This window comes from Nothobranchius furzeri, chromosome 2 (genome assembly GCF_043380555.1).
Source record: "Nothobranchius furzeri strain GRZ-AD chromosome 2, NfurGRZ-RIMD1, whole genome shotgun sequence".
Lineage (NCBI taxonomy): Eukaryota > Metazoa > Chordata > Actinopteri > Cyprinodontiformes > Nothobranchiidae > Nothobranchius > Nothobranchius furzeri.
Window position 1 is genome coordinate 3,071,564 of NC_091742.1, and position 19,257 is coordinate 3,090,820.

Below are 19,257 nucleotides of genomic sequence, written 5' to 3' on the forward strand. Positions count from 1 at the left end.
GAGAAGTCATTCCTTCGGAACATTTACTACGGCGTAGCTGGGTCAGATAGGCGGAAACAGGATCGGACCAGAGATCGTCTGTTCTGTTCAGATAATCTGATCCCCTATAATAAATGATTTAATTTACTGTAAATGTCCAAAGCAGTGTTAAGTAGTAGTGAAAGGAACAAGGTGGAGTCCTGTGAGAAAATGCTCATTCAGGCTCTTTCCACCTCCGTCTAGATGTGTGAGTTGGCCGTGAACATCTTCAGTAGCAGGACGACTGGAGACACGGTTCCAGCTGCAGCTCTGGAGCCAGTCATGACCACCTGGGTGGAGATAAAGAGACTATTGCATCAGCCCATTGATTCACACATGGACTGGCTCAAAAGAAAGGTACGCCCTGTTTGAATCATGCTTTTGGCTTTTTAATGACCTTCATGGACTTCAGATTACTGAAGGAGGCTCAGATCCATTCGGATCAGAGCCTCTCGCCACAAGAACCGTTTCTTCCCCTCTACGGTCGGACTCATGATGCCAGTCGTAGACCCGCCCACTCCAGCTGCTTGTTTCCAGTCACATGACCCTGGTCACATGATCCAGTCACATGTTGTGTTTGCTCCTGAACTGACCCGCTCTGACCTGTACACTGACTTGTATAAAGCAGCTGATTCTGTATGTTATTATCATTTAACTGCTCATCATTTATTTTTCTTGCACCAAGAACAGCAGCAGTTTCCTAAAGCTGGGATTCTCACACACATTGATGGTAACCTTCTGATTGTGATTACACTTGTGCTATTTTGTGTGTGAAAGGTATAAATGATTACTATCTAAGTGCCGATCCCTCCCCGAACAGCCTCTTCATAGAAATAAAGTTTATATACTAGAGAATTTGAGGTTTTATTATTATGGCTTCAACCCACCTTGGTGTGAGGTCAATCTAGCTGTTAGATTAGATTAGATTAGATTAGATTAGATTAGATTAGATTAGATTAGATTAGATTAGATACCTTTATTGTCACTGTACACAAGACACAATGAAATAACAGTTGTCCGTCCAGTGGAAAGTGCAGTTCATCATCATCTTCATCATCGGATTGCAGTAAAGACTCTGACACTAGTCAGTGACTCGATGCAACCTGCTGGGTTCCCTATATAGGAAACTTGTTACTGATTGGCTTAATGACCTGACCTGTATTGTTTACTTTGTGAAGGTCCTTGAGATGACTCTGGTCCTGATTTGGTGCTTTAGAAATACCGTAATTTCTGGACTATAGAGTGCACCCCAATATAAGCCGCAGTGAGCTAAAAGCCGCATATATCTACTGAATTGAAAACGTAGTTTAACTGAACGTAACTGAACTGATCAGTATCAAACAAAACAGAAAAGTTATTGATTAGTTTATTCATCATCCTCCTGCGCTCTGAAACCACTGAAGTCATCTTCTTCAGTGTGTTGAGTTGAACAGCCTCAGAAGAGCTTCGTCGCTTTTCTGTGGCGATGTCAGTGTTGCTCTCCGTGTTGCTGTCATCATCCCCGGGTGAAGCTGGGAAAACAAGCAGCGCCGTTTCACTGTGAAAAAAAATCCTCCTGGGCGCTTTCCGTAGCGCTCTTTTAACCATTCCTTCATTAGACTTTCCTGCATCCATCCTTTCTGGTTGACTAAAGCCGCACCTCATTATGAGCCGCATGGTTCAAAGCGTGGGAAAAAGCGGCTTATAGTCTGGAAAATACGGTAAACTGAACTGAAATTGTAAATTCATAGAAATATCATTAAAAATAATTATATTCATAAAAATGTTGCACCATCACCATTCAAGACGAGAGAGACTCCAGAAAATATTTACAAGATAAAATGCACATTGATAAGTATTGCACTGGACAGACTTTTTAAAGTATTTCACTGTGAATATGGACCAGTGCAGAACTGGCATAATCAACCCAGCAGGGGGGTCGCTGTGTTTGTTTGTTTGTTGAGAAACTGAATAGCACTGGAAAAACTGAGTAATAGTCTGTTTGTGTGTTTGTGTGACCTGTAACACCTGTTTGAAGGCATCAGGTCTATAACAGCAGCCAGGGTGGGAACGGTCTTTTATGGTGTTTGTTGCTCTGGAAAGGTACCGGGTTCCTGCAAGGCCCTCCAGTGGAGGAAGAGAACAGCCTCTGACCTTACGACCCTGAACAGGGCTGCTGAGCAGCCTAAATACCATGCAGTGAGAGCGTATGTAACTATGCTCTCTACGACAGAACTGTTTAAAGGCAGCATCAGCGTTGGGATTAAGTTACACTTCTGGAGGACACGGAGGAAATGCAGGCGTTGCTGAGCCTTCTTTACTGTAGCCATAGTGGTGGTGGACCAGGAAAGAGTAAACTGTGCAAAATGTCCACGATGACTCCCTTTGTGATGACCGGTTGGTGTTCTGCTCTGCTCTTCCTGAAATCAAGGATCACTGCCTTGGATTTCTTTGTATTTATTGACAGATTATTTGCTGAACACCACAGTGTCAGTTTGCTGATCTCATCTCTGTAGGCCGTTCCATCCACTCTGAGATGAGAACGACCACCGTGGTGCTATCTGCAGATTTGATTATGTAGTTGGTGGGTGGGTGGGTGTACAGTCATATGTATAGAGTGGAGTGAATATAGTAAGGGGCCTAGCACACAGCCCTGTGGGGAGCCGGTCCTGAGTAAGATGGTAGGGGAAAGGTGAAAGTTCAGTCTAACAGACTGGGGGTGATTTGTGTAAAATCCATGGCCCAGGAGCAAAGCTGAGAGGAGAGACCAAGATGAATTAACTTCCTGATGAGTGTGTCCAGGATTAAAGACAGAGCTGTAATCAACAAACAGCATAGCGAATCACTCCTGTAGGACAGAAAGGTCGGATAAAAAGGCATCTTACAGACGGGTTAGCCACTAGCCGTTAGCTGTTAGCAGAACAGTCCAATGGAAAACCAACTGAGATAAAAAAACAAGTTATTCATTAAAATAATTTGTTGAAATAACATTTTTCATGTTATGTTTTATTTTATACTTTTATTACAAACAAATAATGCCTGCTGAAACACTGACCTACAGAACGTTCGTGGTGTTTTATTAGTCCCGCTGCATTTGCAGCATTACACTTACCTTCTAAACAAAAGGCTAATTTTTATACAAAGATAAAAAACAACAACATGCTTGTTTTTATTTCACGTGTTGGGAGGAATCGGGACTAACTCAGCATTGTTTTGTCTGCAGTGTAAAAACCCTGATGTGCTTGTGATGGTGCAAGTTCTGGTGGAGATGCTTCAGTCCAGCATGAACCCAAAACATCTGGAGTCTGCGGGTCCCAGAGTCTCAGCTGTAAGTCCATCCCTCTTTGTGACGAACCTCTCAGGCTTTTAGCTGGACCAAAAGACTCGGAAGATCAACTTTTATCTGCAGGTCTTGGTTTTTATTCAGCTCATCTACATAATAATAATAATCATGTTTTATTCTGCAGATGAAGGAACTTGGTTTGCTTTAAATCCTTTCTAGCGGCTGCAGGCCCTACAAACCTCACCTCCCCGTTTGTAAAACCAGACTGTCTCATCTGTGATGAGGTCGAATGTAAACATCAACCAGAGAAACCAACTAAATGTGTTTGACTGAATCTGCCTGTTTACTCGAGCTTTGGGTCAGGGTCCAGCTGGGCGTCCGGATACCTTCCAGCTTTGCTTCAGTCGTGCTTCCTGCTCCTAAACGGATCCGTAACCATCATGAAATGACTTCTGGTCAGATTCATCTGGGCAAATCAAACAGGCCATAAGATGGTCATAATCTTTTGTTAGTCTCAGTGCTGTAAATGCTGGACATGGGGGATCACCGAGGGTCACGTGGCTGTATATTTCATTCCTTCTTTCCCTCCCTTCTCATCCTGCATTTATTATTTCCTACAACCTTCTACCCTGCCCTAGATGAACCCTTCCTGGACTTCCTCTCCTTCCCTCCACAGGTCTCCTACCTTTCCTCCTCTTTCATCACTCACTCCCTCCTTCCCTGTTCTCTGATCTGTGTTTCTGTTCCCTTTGTTTTCTGCTCTCACCTGAAGCTGGTGAGAACGGCGTCTGAATGCCGCTGGTCCGACGCCGTGGTGGAGTTACAGGTGTGGTGCCGGCTGGCTGCCCTCTGCTACAAAATCGCGGACCACAGCCTGGTGTTGTGCTGCACCCAGAAGGCTTTGCAGCTGGAGGAAGCAGCACTAAAGAGCCTCAACACCACACCCTGCCTTCTGTGAGTTCAGACACCATAAATACTGGTTTTGATCCATTTGTTTAATGTGGGTTTATGATTTAGTTGCTTTAACAAACCCTCTGAGGAGCAGGTGACATTCATCAGAGCTATGATTGGTGTTAGCATGTTTACCCTTTAGCTGCTGACTTTGGGTTGAGAGAGTGTCCACCTAAAGTGGCAGATGGTTGTTTTCTGCAGGTTTGACCCAGCTGCAGTGAACGAGATGCTGAGCACAGCCGCTAGTTTGAGAGGTCTGAGTTTAGTCTGCGAGTCCAGTGGAGACCCTAGCATCTACAGAGAAGCTCTGAAGGTGTTGCGGTCTGGTGTCAGGTACGCTCTAGACTAGATAGATATCTCAGCTAACATCTTAGGCTCAGCTATTTAAAGATGCCCCCTTTGTCCTTAGCTTTGCAGAGAAAGCTGGCAATCTAGACTCGTGTGTCACAGCTGCTGGGCACTTCTGGAACAGCTGTTTGCCTCTGGCAAAGAACCCTGAGGAGAGACGGCAGCTCAAAGAGCCGCTGGAGGGCATCCTCACCGCCCTGGCCCATACCACCAGACATGGAAATGTATCAGATAAGAGTTATTCCCTCACATTCATAAACAAACCAACAATAACATCCACCTATTATCAGTTACTTCATCTGTGGTCATAATGTTATGGCTATCTGAAGGCTCAGAGATTTTAATGTTAAATTAATGTAACGATTCATTTTAATCCTTATTCCAGGGTGGCAGTAACTTCATCAACTGTTCTAGAGCAGAATTTGGTTTATTAGTTGTTTATTTTGTGTGTGTGTGTGTGTGTGTGTGTGTGTGTGTGTGTGTGTGTGTGTGTGTGTGTACTCTGTTCCACACAGGATCAGAAGTATAAACTCATATTTTCATCTCCTAGAAAGTTGCATTTCAGACAGAAAACTTGGTTCTGACATAGTTCTGGACAATCTCCTTCTCTCCATAATCTGTAAAGATCCTTCTAGAAGCTCAATGTTCTGGTTCTGGTTGTCCTGCTGGAGAACCCGACTAAGTCCAAGAGGTGGTTCTCCAGCTTTGTGCTCTGGTACCCCCTCCATGCTTGACACTTATTTGAGTGAACTTGGGTTTACGAACTCCACCTTAAAGCCACACTTTGGAACTTTTTCATGTTTTTAATTATTTTCTTGAGCCGGAATGTGCAAACATGGCAACGTTGATAGTGTGGTTGCTTCCTCCTTTGTCCCAGGTGAAACCGCTGCTGTCAATAGAACACCTATCCATCCATCCATTTTCGTCTACTTGTCCGGAGTGATTGTTCCAAACTTCGTTTGAGAGGCCGGTTTTCTATTACGCATGTAAACTAGGATAAAGACTCCCAGCTTATTACAACAAGATCGACTTAGATGTCTGTCAGTGTGCATTGTATTAATTTATTCTTTCAGTGTTTGTTAGCATTAGGACATCATTATTACACCTGACATTCTACCTGGAAGATGTCCAGAATGAGGACGTGGACTGTGTGTAAACGTTTCAGACATTCACTCAACTCCTCAAATAACTACATCACTTAAAAATGTCCACAACCTTTCTAAAGTTAAGGAACCTTTAAATCTGTTCCTAAACAAGTTTTGCTTGGTCTGGTCCATGTTTTAATTGTGATCTGTCACATATGTAACCATGGAAACAGAAGTTTTGTTACTAGGTACACAACCTCCATCAGAAAGTGCCAGTCAGGCTGCTCAGCAAGCATGAACATGGTCTAATGAATGTAGCTGATGGATCAGTGCTGCAGGGAGAACTCGTGCATGTGCTCAGAATCATTTTACCCCGATAAGGCCCCACCACCAGAGGGCAGTAGAGCTGAACAGGACTGGATGGACCACAGCAGCAGAAACAATCATTCATTCTCAGGTCTTCCTGTTTAACTTTGAATGTTTTTGTTCTTAATTCAGATGCAGAACAAGGTGAGAGGATCAGTGGCCCCAGGAGCAAAGCCTAATGGGAAATATCAACATGGTTAGTACAGAAAGTCAAGTCAAGTCAAGTTTATTTATATAGCGCCAAATCACGACAAGAGTCGTCTCAAGGCACTTCACATAATAAACATTCCAATTCACAGTTCATTAAGCCAATCAGAAATAATGTTTCCTATATAAGGAACCCAGCAAATTGCATCAAGTCACTGACTAGTGTCAGTGACTATACAGCAATCCTCATACTAAGCAAGCATGCAGCGACAGTGGAGAGGAAAACTCCCTTTTAACAGGAAGAAACCTCCAGAGAATCCTGGCTCAGTATAAGCAGCCATCCTCCACGACTCACTGGGGATCGAGAAGACAGAGCAGGCAGACACACACACACACACACACACGCACACGCACACACACACACACACACACACACACACACACACACACACACACGTAATGTGTCTATAGTTATATTGTGATGTCTTAGTAAATATTGTATTTGGTGAAAGATAAACTTTATTGTATATATGCTAGTGGATCTATAATTAAACGGATAAACTAGTATTAGCACATCAAAAGTCAATGAAAACAAAAAGTTATTATCAGGAGAGAGAGAATGTATTAGTGGTTAGCAGCAGTGTGCTAGTCGATGGCCCCCTCCATGAGGCCACCACAGCTCAGCAGAACGTCATTGTAGCTTCTTCTGGGGAGAAAAACACTTACAGAGAAAATAAAGTTAACAGCTGAAATTGCACAAAATAGTACAGTTAAAGAGCAGACTGTAGAATAAAGTAGTAGAGTGTGAAAAGTGGTCAGTGTGTCCTCCAGCAGTCTAAGCCTATAGCAGCATAACTACAGAGTTAACTCTGGATAATCTATCCTATTTAGATGTAGGCATGTTGGAGGCAGGGCAAGGGAGAGCCGTCTTTACCGACTGTACACTCCACCTCCCTCTACTCCTCCACTTGTCCAGATTTAGGCTAACATCAGATTTTAACTATAGGCCCAATCAAATAAAAATGTTTTAAGCCTATTCTTAAAAGTAGACAAAGTGTCTGCCTCACGGACTAAAGCTGGGAGCTGGTTCCACAGGAGAGGAGCCTGATAACTAAAAGATCTGCCTCCCATCCTAAGTTTAGATATTCTTGGAACCACCAGTAGACCTGCAGTCTGAGAGCGAAGTGCTCGGTTAGGAACATATGGAATTATCAGATTACTGATGTATGATGGACCTTGATTATTAAGAGCTTTATATGTGAGAAGAAGGATCTTAAAATCTATTCTGAATTTAACAGGTAGCCAATGTAGGGAAGCTAAGACAGGAGAGATATGATCTCTCTTTTTAATTCTCATCAGAACTCTAGCTGCAGCATTTTGGACAAGCTGAAGACTTTTAACTACATTCTGTGGACTTCCTGAGAGTAATGAATTACAGTAATCCAGTCTTGATGTAATAAATGCATGAACTAGTTTTTCAGCGTTGCTCCTGGAAAGTATGCTTCTAATCTTAGCAATATTCCGAAGGTGGAAAAAGGAAATCCGACAAACTTGTGAAACCTGGGATTTGAATGACATGTCCTGGTCAAAGATAACACCAAGGTTCCTTGCTTTGTTCTCGGAGAGTAATGTAATGCCATTAAGGTCAGGCGATTGGCTAAGCAATTTCCTTTTCTGGATTTCTGGTCCAAAAATGAGAACTTCCGTCTTGTCTTGATTTAAAAGCAAGAAGTTAAGAGTCATCCAATTTTTTATGTCCTCAAGACAAGCCTGTAATCTACCCAACCGATTAGGTTCATCAGGGTTAATGGATAAATGTAACTGGGTATCGTCAGCATAACAGTGGAAGTTTATCCCATGCTGTCTAATGATTTTACCAATTGGGAGCATATATATAGTAAAAAGAATTGGTCCGAGCACTGAACCCTGTGGTACTCCACAAGTAACCCTGGAGTATGAAGAAAATTTGTCATGTACATTTACAAAATGAAATCTGTCAGACAGGTAGGATTTAAACCAGCCTAACGCTGTTCCTTTGATCCCTACAACATGTTCTAGTCTTTCTAAAAGAACATTGTGATCAACTGTGTCAAAGGCAGCACTGAGATCTAACAAGACTAGAACAGACACAAGATTCTTATCTGAGGCCATGAGAATATCATTTGTAACTCTCACTAATGCAGTTTCAGTACTGTGATACTCTCTAAAACCAGACTGAAATTCCTCAAACAGAGCATTAGTGTTTAAATGCTGACATACTTGGATGGCCACTATTTTCTCCAGGACTTTGGATAAAAATGGAAGGTTAGATATTGGTCTATAATTCATTGGGTCATCTGGATCCAGAGAAGGCTTCTTAAGTGAAGGTTTGATTACAGCAACCTTAAAATCTTGTGGTACATACCCATTTACTAAGGATAGATTGATTATATCTAGAATGGGGGCAGTAACCAAAGGAAATGCATCTTTAAATAATTTGGTTGGGAGTGGATCCAAAATGCAAGTTGAAGGTTTAGATGAAGCTAATATTTTTGATAACTCTGAAAGCTCAACTGGATCAAAACGGTTCAAGCACAGATGAGGTTCTACAGTCACCTCTGAAGCTGCCTCACTTACTGAGGAAGAAGAAATCGCATTAGGGAGGATGCTAAAGATTTTGTTTCTAATATAATTAATTTTACTTGTAAAAAATCCCATGAAGTCATTGCTGCTGAGGGCTAAGGGAATAGATGGCTCAGAGCTATGATTCTGTGTAAGTTTAGCAACTGTACTGAAAAGAAATGTAGGATTATGCTTATTCTCCTCAATTAATGCTGAAAAATAAGCAGTTCTAGTTTGTTGAAGCTTATTTTTATAAAGCACAAGACTATTTTTCCAGGACAGGTAGGCCTCCTCATGGTGCGTAGAGCGCCATGTTCTCTCCAATTTCCTAGAGTTTTGTTTTAAGGCTCGTAGATGAGAGTTAAACCAGGGAGCCAACTTCCTGTCCCTAATTACCTTCTTTTTTAAAGGGGCAACATCATCTAATGCCACACGTAAAGAGGAATTAACATGATGAACTAATGCCTCAATTTGTGAGGGGCTAGAACTGAAAATATTGCCCTCTGCTACGTTCCTCTGAGATGCTGAGGACAGTAAAGATGGAACAGTTGATTTAAAAGACGCAACTGCGTTGTCAGATAGAGACCGACTATAATGAAATTTACTTTCATGTCTCGAGAACTCAGTTATAAAAAACTCAAAGGTTATCAGAAAGTGGTCCGAGAGGACTGGATTATGTGGAAAGATTATTTCCTCACACTCAATGCCATAAGTCAGAACAAGGTCCAATGTATGATGGCAGGAGTGGGTGGAGCTATGTATTATTTGAGTAAAACCAATTGAGTCTAAGATATTACTAAAGGCTACATTGAGGCAATCATTTTCGATGTCCACATGAATGTTGAAATCCCCCACTACAATGACCTTATCAGTATTTAGCACCAAATCAGATAAAAAATCAGAGAAACTCAGAGTAAGGGCCTGGTGGACGATATAAAACTACAAACAAGAGTGGTTTTACAGTTTTGCTATCTGGATTAGGAAAACTAAGAATAAGATGTTCAAACGAACTGTAGCTATTAATCTGTAAGGGACTGATTAATAAGTCCGAATGAAAAATGGTTGCCACTCCTCCTCCTCGCCCTGTACTTCGAGCAATATGATGATTTAAATAATTTGAAGGAGTCGACTCGTTTAAGCTAACATAGTCCTCTTGCTGCAGCCAGGATTCTGTGAGAGAGAGCAAAGAGATCTGATTATCACAGATCAAGTCATTAACTAACAAAGTCTTAGAAAAAATGGATCTAATGTTCAACAACCCACATTTAATTTTTCTAGTTTTCTGCTCAGTTGAGTTTGTTCTAATATTTATGAGATTTCCATGATTTGCTTTATTAAGCCTGATATTTAATCTGTGTGGTTTTGGCCGTGGGCAGGACACTGTCTCTATGGGGTAGTGGGTGGGTAACAGTACAGAAGCTGCAGAGGGGTGGGTTAAACTATGACTCTGCTTCCTGGTCTGGACCCTGGGTTGTCATGAAGGACTAATAAAACTGGCCATGTTCCTAGAAAGAAGAGCTGCACCATCCAAAGAGGGATGGATGCCGTCTCTCCGCATCAGACCAGGTTTTCCCCAAAAAGTTTTCCAATTATCAATGTAGCCCACGTTGTTTTCAGGACACCACCTAGACAACCAGCGGTTGAAGGACAGCATGCGGCTAAACATGTCGTCGATCAGGCAGGGGGCCAGAGAAAATTACGGAGTCCGACATTGTTTTGGCAAACTTACACACCGAAGCAACATTAATTTTAGTGACCTCCGATTGTCGTAACCGGGTGTCATTACTGCCAGCGTGAATAACAATCTTACTGTATTTATGCTTATCCTTAGCCAGCAGTTTCAGATAAGATTTAATGTCGCCCGCTCTGGCCCCAGGTAAACATTTAACTATGGTTGCTGGAGTCTCTAATGCCACGTTTCTGACTATGGAGCTGCCAATGATCAGAGTCGGCTTGTCAGTGGGTGCGTCACTGAGCAGGGAAAATCTATTAGAAACGTGGACGGGTTGGTGGTGGCCCACGGGCTGGGTTCTATGCTTCCTGCGTACCGTCACCCAGCCGGCCTGAGGTCCTGGCTGCTCGGGTTCCACTGGAGGGTCGCTACGTGGTTGTTCTGAGCTAGTTAGCCCCGCGCTAGCTAAGTAACTACGGCTGTTTACAGGTTTTTCAACAGCGCGGAGCCGGGACTCCAATTCCGACACCCTCGCCTCCAAAGCTACAAAAATGCTACATTTATTACACGTACCATTATCACTAAAGGAGGCAGAGGAGTAACTAAACATCTGACACAGAGAGCAAGAGATAGGAGACGGAGAAGCAGAGACAGAAGTAGCCATAGCCGTGCTGAGGCTAAGCTAACTGGACGAGCAAACTGTTCAGTACCAAATAAACTGCGTGCAAACTCAAATGGTTCCCTAAAAGCTAGGTGGAACAACAGAAAATGTGTGTTTTAGCGTGCTTTTGTGCTACAATAACTCAGAGATATCCAAGTACAGAGAAACTAAATCAGCTTTAGCGAGCCCCAAACACCAAACAGCTACACGGAGTGCAACACTGAAAACAGGAAACGCCTTACCGCCAGGTGCAACCAATCAGCAATCACCAGTCAATCACCAGAAAGACTCCATAAGGTCAAGGGTCAGACCTTCTCAGGTCAGGTTAGCATGATAGTTCTATGAATGTCCTCAGTTTGGGTAAATAGAGGTGAGTTTGGGTTAAACACTGTTTAACCCAAAGTTTTCAATCAATCATTCAATCAACTTTATTAACAAACTCAGGATCCAAATGTTCACTACAACAACAATAGCAATAAATAAGAATAAAAAAGAAACAAAACAAATACAGATGGCTATACCAGCTACAACAGCAGGTGGTGCTACAGTCGACATTAGTCAGGCATTTAATGATTATGTCACATTGGTTTAGCCGACAGATACATCTATAGAGCTCCGGGAGTTGACGTCACTTGTCCCGGCATGCAACAGTTCAAATCGAAACGGCGCCATCTTGGTAGGCAGAAGCCCGCAGCTGGACTATTTGTTATTGTCAGAAAACTCAAACGGGAAATATGGAAGATTCCTGTTGTGCCCCAGGATGCCAGAACAGACGCGGACAACATAAGGGAAAAGCCTTCTACAGGATTCCCCAAGATCCGGAACGCCGCAAATGTTGGATCATTGTAATAAAACGCGCTAGTGACCGGGCTAAAATGAAACTGTGGGACACCGAGAGTAAAGGTTTTTGCTTATGCAGCGACCGCTTCATATCAGGTACTTAAACCAACGCTTCCTCAACTGTGTATGGTATTTATTTTAAATGCTTTTATTACGATTCTTAGTGGGCTTCCTAAACTTATTTTGGCGTGGCTTTTTCTGTCTTATTACTCATAGCAACAAGTAAACGTCACCTAAAACGTTGCCTCGTGAGTTCTGCGTGCTGCTGTTTACGTGGTTTATGGTCACAGCAATTAACCAGCTAAGCTGTATTTCATTTTAAGCAATGGTTGATCAGTTGTCAGATCACACAAAAAAAGCACTTTGGATTGCTATTATCTGTCTCACCGAGTCAGATCTCGGACAGATCCTGAGACGCTCCTGCTTGACATATTTATTTTATTCACGGGAAAAAAAATCAGACTAGTGATTTCTCTTGGCGTTCAGTTTATACATTCAAACAGCACAGCACTCTATTTAAACTACTTACATGTAAATCTATGTTATTTGTCCATCCATCCATCCATTGTCATCCGCTTATCCGGAGTCGGGTCGTGGGGGCAGTAGCGTTGAGAGGCCCAGACTTCCCTCTCCCCAGCCACTTGGGCCAGCTCCTCCGGGGAAATCCCAAGGCGTTCCCTGGCCAGGTCCGCTCCAATAGCTTCTGGCGTTTTTAAAAATTATCCCAGGGGCACGGTAAGGGTCGGAGATGTTTAGTCTATTTAATTTCTGACTACATAAAACGATTTCTTCGGTTTTAAAGTGTGAAGTAAACTCAGATGGAGCAAAGTCCAAGCTGATCCCGTTCATTTTGTTTACCTTTGTTGCCTGCCAACATGGCGTCTACTCTCTGACAGTCACGTGAAGTCCGGAGGTCTATACATCAGGATCCTCCACATCACATGAAATCTATTTACCCCCATAGAACCAGACAAGTGGCTCGCACTTTCCCAACAAGGTCTCTTCAGTATAATTCTTAGGCATCCATTAAGTCGTGAACAATTTAAGTCGCCGAAGACTTGATTGGACCACAGGTGTGCCGTATATAACTGAGTACAGTATACCTTAAACAGTATTGTTTTCACTACATTACAGCACACACTGAACCTACGAATTAGCATGTTGGCCTGTGCATACATCCTACAGCATTGTCGATTAATATCATCATCATCAGCAGCCAAATCATCATTGATGAAATGCCCCATATATGTGTATTTACCACTCACAGCCAAAGCTTTAACTCACAATGTGAACTGGTGAAACTGTAAACCTTTATCTTCCTTTGTTCTCAGGTCATGAACACACTCTTGCTAGGATTATAATTGATGTTATAGTCAAATCCACATTTCTAACAAGTATTTAGGAGTTCCTGTAGCCCCACACTAGGACTCAGAACGACTAGATCATCATCAAACATAAGATGATTGACTCGGGTTGAACCAGTCATACAGCCAGTTCTGACATTACTTACCTTCACTGACTGTTCATCCATATACAGACTGAAGAGCAGAGGAGAGAGAAGCCCTCCTTGCTTCACCCCATTGGTAGCACCAAAAGCAGAGAAGCAACCCCCCCCCATCTGACCTGCATGTCCTGATGAGCATAGCAGAAGGCCCTAACCCTACCCCTCTCAGAATGGACTTAGGTAGCTCTCGATGATGCATTTTAATAAACCACTCTAGATGGTTGGCTCCATCAAAGCTTTAGACGCATCAATAAAGCATCGTAGCACAGAGGAGTTACCTCTTTTAAACTTTCTGATTATTTCTTTTAAATCAAATCCGCATAGATCCGTGCTGTTTTGGTTTAAATCCAACTGGTTATCAGTAGAATGGGTGAAGTCCTTCAGCCTACAGAGCAATGGACCTGTAATTATCCATGCTTCCCACTCTACCTGCCTATTCCTTTAACTGGGTCTAAGATGACAGATATAAGTGCATCCGGCAAAATGCCATGGGTCAAACAGATGGCCAGAAGAGGGGATAGCATAAGGTTAGCATGTTTAAGAAGTTCACTATGTATTCCATGCAGACCTCAGGATTTACTGTCCGGGAGCTCTTTAACTGCCTGACACGCCTCCGATGCCGTAACACTAATACACTCGTTCTTGTTTATCTCTGTGATGTTCACTGTGAATAAAGGTAGATAAAGCATTATAATGTGGTTTCCAGTGCTCGACTATATTGTCTGGTCCAGAGCTTCTACAGAAGAACGACAGCTTTATACTGTTTAGAGCTCTTTCCCAAATCAGTCAGACTGTTTTCAGTGTGACTTTATCGTGTTAATAGATTATTAAAACATGGTGGGCCATTATCAATGTGTGTGTGTGTGTGTGTGTGTGTGTGTGTGTGTGTGTTTAGATGATGACCCGGCCCTAGCACTGAGAGCAGCCATGTATGAATTGTTGGTCAGCATCCACACTGAGGAAGCAGACTATGGAGGTGCCCTGCAGTTGTTGAACAGAGCCATTACAGACATGCCCCACACCAGACATCAGCTGTGAGTGAAACAATAACAAACAGCAATAAGAAGGGTCCAGAGGAGGGCAGAAAGGGGGTCCGTTCTGATTCTCAGGGGCTTTTTCCAGGCCTCTACTCAAAGATCGCATATTTTTGAAAGCACGACTGGGAGAAAGCATAGAGCTGGACATGGAGACATTAAAAGGTGAAGGAGAAGAGTGCTGTTCGTCAGTGTGGCGCCAGATAGTTCTGTTGACCAAAGACACCAACCAACAGCTGACCTGCTACCAGAGAGCCATCAGTTCTCTCACGGTAATGTTACACCTGCACCAAAGCCTAAACACACTGGATCAGTCTAATTCATCTGACGCTGTTTCCTCACTCAGAAGATGGAATATTAAAACGTCTCTATCACCACCGTGTGGAGGCAGTGTGTCATTACAGCTGTGTGTACAGGCCTAGTGTTTTACAATCGTGTAACCTTTACTAGTTGAGTTAGAAGCTTTTCATGATTGGACGATGATGAAACAGTTCAGTGAATATTGAACACGAGGATCACTGCGTTACCAATACTTCACTGTTCACACGCCCCGCCCATGGCACATGACTAACGCCACAGTCATGTGACCAGTTAAAGCAGCTTGCTGAGACCTGAGTGAGTGAGCGAGTTAGTGAGTGAGGGAGTGATTGAGTAGTGAGTTAGTGAGGGAGTGATTGAGTAGTGAGCTCAGGCTTAGGGTTAGGGTTAGCCTAACCCTAAGCCTGACCCTAGGCTCAGGTCTCTGACTTTAGTTTGGCTGTTGGATTTTTGACTTGTTTTTTGACTTGCTGGTTTCCTCCGACAGAGCACGGAGACTTGGTGGTGTAAAGCCGATATTTTGCTAGAATTTGGGCGATGGCTGTACTTTCACAACTTCCCCAGAGAAGAAGCCCAGCAGCAGATACAGTGTGCTGTGGACATCCTTCTAACCCAGGAACCTGCAGAAGCAGCAGACTCAGGTGGGAATGGCCAAATCTCCTAGCTGGTTTAAACATTAGCCTAATGTTACCTTTGCAAATCTGGGGGGGGGGGGGGGGGGGGGGGATGACATGTCTCACCTTTATGTTTTATTTGATGCACTCCACATTGAACTGCACCAATCCAGCAACTGCTGCATTTTAATAACTAGTGTTAAAAGTGAATACACCAATATTTGCACAAGAATAATTTTTGTTTTAAACTCTCAGTGACACAGGTTGCTGGGGGGTTGGCATTTAATTTGTCTTGGCATCTGGAAAAACATCTCCTTCTGCCCCCCTTTATTTGACTTTCTGCCCCCTTTATTTTGGCCCAAGATCATTACTGGGCTGGCCCTGTTAAACACCTTCTACACCCCTGCTTAGTAGACTTAATGAAGTATTTTTAAGCCAGTATGAAAATGACTGAAACACAAATATACATATTTGGCATTATTGACCAATATCTTTGATTTAATTTATTTGTTAAGAACATCAAGATGCATTACAGTGAACATTATAGTAAAGTACATGTTTCTAGTGCAGAGAGAAGACAACCCATAGAAGCACTGATTCGATCTCATTTCAGAGAAGAATAGAACAGGTCAGATGCACCTAATAAATAAAATTACTGACATAAACTCAGGAATATGTTTCTTTGCTTCATTGTTCTGGTGCTGAAAATATCACTAATGTGGATCAAAGGAGACACACAGATGAATGCACCTCTTATTTATTATTTGGAAAAGAGTGGGTGTTGTTTACATCAATACATTATTTTAAATTTGAAATTGATATGGATTGATCAGAAGTTGATATGTGTATTGTTTATTTGAAAACTTTACAGAGCAGCCTCAGAATTGAGATTAAACATTTTTGATGACAATAGTAAAGGAAGTATTACAGAACAAGTGTTTCAGTAAAATCAGAACATTATTATTTAAGTGCATGAATTAATACATCTGAACTCATGCAGCAGGAACTAGGAAATACTAGAACCATTTTATTTTAATTTGATTAAACTGATTTTTTCCTAACGTTGTTGGAATTTTTCCCACACACAGTTAAACAAAACAATGTTGATTGAGGTGTGTGTGTGTGTGTGTGTGTGTGTGTGTGTGTGTGTGTGTGTGTGTGTGTGTGTGTGTGTGTGTGTGTGTGTGTGTGTGTGTGTGTGTGTGTGTGTGTGTGTGTGGATGGGCCGGACGGACAGAGCTCCCGGCTGCAGTTTTGTGTGTAGGGAGGGGCGGGCGCTCTATTTGACTGGCCAATCACAGAACGTGAAGACAGTCAGTTACCCAATGAGGATTTTCCTTCAGCACGATTACAGATATTTACGAGTTTTACTCGTTTCATGCTCATATTTGTCAAAAATGCTTTATCCGTACCGGATACTAGTCTGAAATGAGTATCCGGCTCATCCCTTGCTGTAACCACCCTGCCCTGCCTCTTCCTCCTTGCTGCCTGCCGGCTGTGATCACAAGCATCAACAGAGTAGTTCCCGCTGCTTCTTCGGGAAACGGCGCAAAAAAAAATATTTTTTTAAATCTATAAAACGGGATCTTGTAGGCGTGGCGCTGGTATTTCAGCCGTGGCAGGCCGCCACGGCTACGCCTATGTAAGGGAAATATTGGAATAACTGATAATCCGGCAGCCAGCTGGGTATGAAACATACAGTAGAACCTTCCTTCCTAAATGACTGAAACATCAGACTCTTTTGGGATTTTCTCACTGTAAAATTATCACTATATTCTTACATACTGCACCTTTAAGCTAAATAATTCTAAGTCTGAGGCACTCCTGATGACCCCTAACAAAACCACGCACTTATCTTCCGATTTGGACACTCTCCCATATGACCTCAAGCAGTGTGTTACCAACCTGGGGGTGAAACTGGATACACACTTTTCCATGGGCCCTCAGATTAACGCAGTGGTCAGATCGTGTTTTTACCAGCTGCGCAGACTAGTTCGCTTAAAACCGATCCTGAAACGAGCGCACCTGGAATCTGTAATTCATGCTTTTATCATCTCCCAACTGGATTATGCAAATTCCTTTTTAATTGGTTTACCTGCCTCCGCTCTTAACAGGCTTCAGGTCGTACAAAACGCGGCAGCCAGGTTTTTAACTAACACCCCTAGAAGAGACCATATCGCACCTGCACTGGTGCGGCTCCACTGGCTACCCATAAACTTCAGAGTCAAGTTTAAAATCCTGACTTTTGTTTTTAAGGCCCTGAACTGGTCTGGCTCCGGATTACCTGTCGGATCTTGTCACTCGTTATGTGCCAAACCGGGCGTTGACGTCTGCTGATTGCCTGCTGCTTCGAGTTCCAACAATGAAATACAAAACGCGGGGGCAGCGTGCTTTTGTCTACGCTGCTCCGACACTCTGGAATGCTCTTCCTCTTTCAGTGAGGCTGGCACCATCCCTCCTCCGGTTCAAGTCGCTACTTAAGGCTCACTTTTACGACCAGGCATTTTTAAATCCCTGACTTTTATTTTACTATGTGCCTTTTTATTGACCGTGATTATCTGCCTTGCTGTGTATTTTATTGTTGACTGCGTATTGTTTTATATTGTGTTTTTACTTTTATTCTGTACAGCACTTTGGTCGGCTGCCATGCCGTTTTTAAATGTGCTTAATAAATAAAGTTGGTATGGTACACTTTGGATTTAAACATCTTGGTCATTCAACACATTTGATCATATCCACCTATAAAGTTGTAAAGTCATTTGTAATTCGAGGAAGATGAACTTCATCCAGAGTGAAAGTGCAGAAGTCTTGTCTTCTCGCAAAGATAAGGAAAGCACTTATGTCTCCCTTATTTGGTTGCAAGCTCGTAGATCCTAGCTTTTCTTGCTAGGAGGCCAGCCTGATGTAATGCGTCCCTGGATGTGTGACACAGTTTGTGTCTGGAAATTAAAATTTAATTTTTGGTCATTATTGATGTAAATACTTGGCCTTTCGGTACGCTACAATAGGAAACCTGTCATTGTTTTTTATTTTTCATTGCACCAGTTACTAACGTGGGTCTCAGGAGGATATGAAATATTTAACTGAAATGTTTTATTCCAACAGCCAACGATTTATATCGGGGAAATCCTGAAGATTAACAAGGCTATTACTCAATAAAATGTCTAAACTGTTATTTTGTCGTCTTTCCTTTCTAGGAAGTGTGGCCGAAACGAGTTTACCCACAGAAAAACATGCGTCTTTGCTAGGAGGTCACGGCTCTTTCACACGGAGTGTGTCTGGTCTGAAGGAGGTGTGTCGCCTCAACCTCTTGGTCCAAGCCCACGTTCTCCTCGCTGTTAATTCAGACAAGTCCTCACAGGAGCATCAGCTCAACCTGCTCAGGGCACACACCTTCATCCTCCAAATATGGCAGGTACTGCGTGGCCACCACGGGGATTTTAGAGGCTCACTCCTTTGTCCTGAAATGTAAGCATGTGTAGAGTGGGTGTTTTCTCTCTGCAGGTCTTGACCTCAGCGGCTTGTCCCGTTTCTGATGAGATGGCAAAGAGTCGGCCACCTCAGACTCCTGTTTCTGATACAAGATCCAAGAAGAAGAAAGTGAAAAATGTAAGTCCCACAGCTCACCTGTTAGGAACATGGAGCACCAGCAAGAAGACCCATTTTTACTTTACTCATAGATCTGGTGAAAATATAACATCGCTGCAGGCACTAGTGTTGGAAAAACAGGAGAAGTAACGATGGCTGCATTCCATTCTGAAGGTGTTTGGCTCAGGAGCAGCAGACTAACTGGCATGTGCAGGAATGGAATGCATGTCCAGATGTTTAGAGTCCAA

The 19,257-nt window shown here is 42.8% G+C and overlaps 1 protein-coding gene across 2 annotated transcripts in view; it reads left to right on the forward strand.

Moving 5' to 3' along the window:
• LOC107372853 (cilia- and flagella-associated protein 46) overlaps positions 1 to 19,257 on the forward strand; it is a 68,881-nt gene that overhangs the window by 39,856 nt on the left and 9,768 nt on the right. For both annotated transcript variants that reach the window (XM_054747919.2, XM_070542761.1), the window contains 11 exons: positions 223 to 375; positions 3,221 to 3,325; positions 4,053 to 4,234; positions 4,433 to 4,564; positions 4,641 to 4,803; positions 6,163 to 6,226; positions 14,351 to 14,489; positions 14,578 to 14,761; positions 15,295 to 15,448; positions 18,619 to 18,836; positions 18,926 to 19,030. In XM_054747919.2, the coding sequence (XP_054603894.2) occupies positions 223 to 375; positions 3,221 to 3,325; positions 4,053 to 4,234; positions 4,433 to 4,564; positions 4,641 to 4,803; positions 6,163 to 6,226; positions 14,351 to 14,489; positions 14,578 to 14,761; positions 15,295 to 15,448; positions 18,619 to 18,836; positions 18,926 to 19,030 (1,599 nt within the window). The remainder of the gene's footprint in view (positions 1 to 222; positions 376 to 3,220; positions 3,326 to 4,052; positions 4,235 to 4,432; positions 4,565 to 4,640; positions 4,804 to 6,162; positions 6,227 to 14,350; positions 14,490 to 14,577; positions 14,762 to 15,294; positions 15,449 to 18,618; positions 18,837 to 18,925; positions 19,031 to 19,257) is intronic.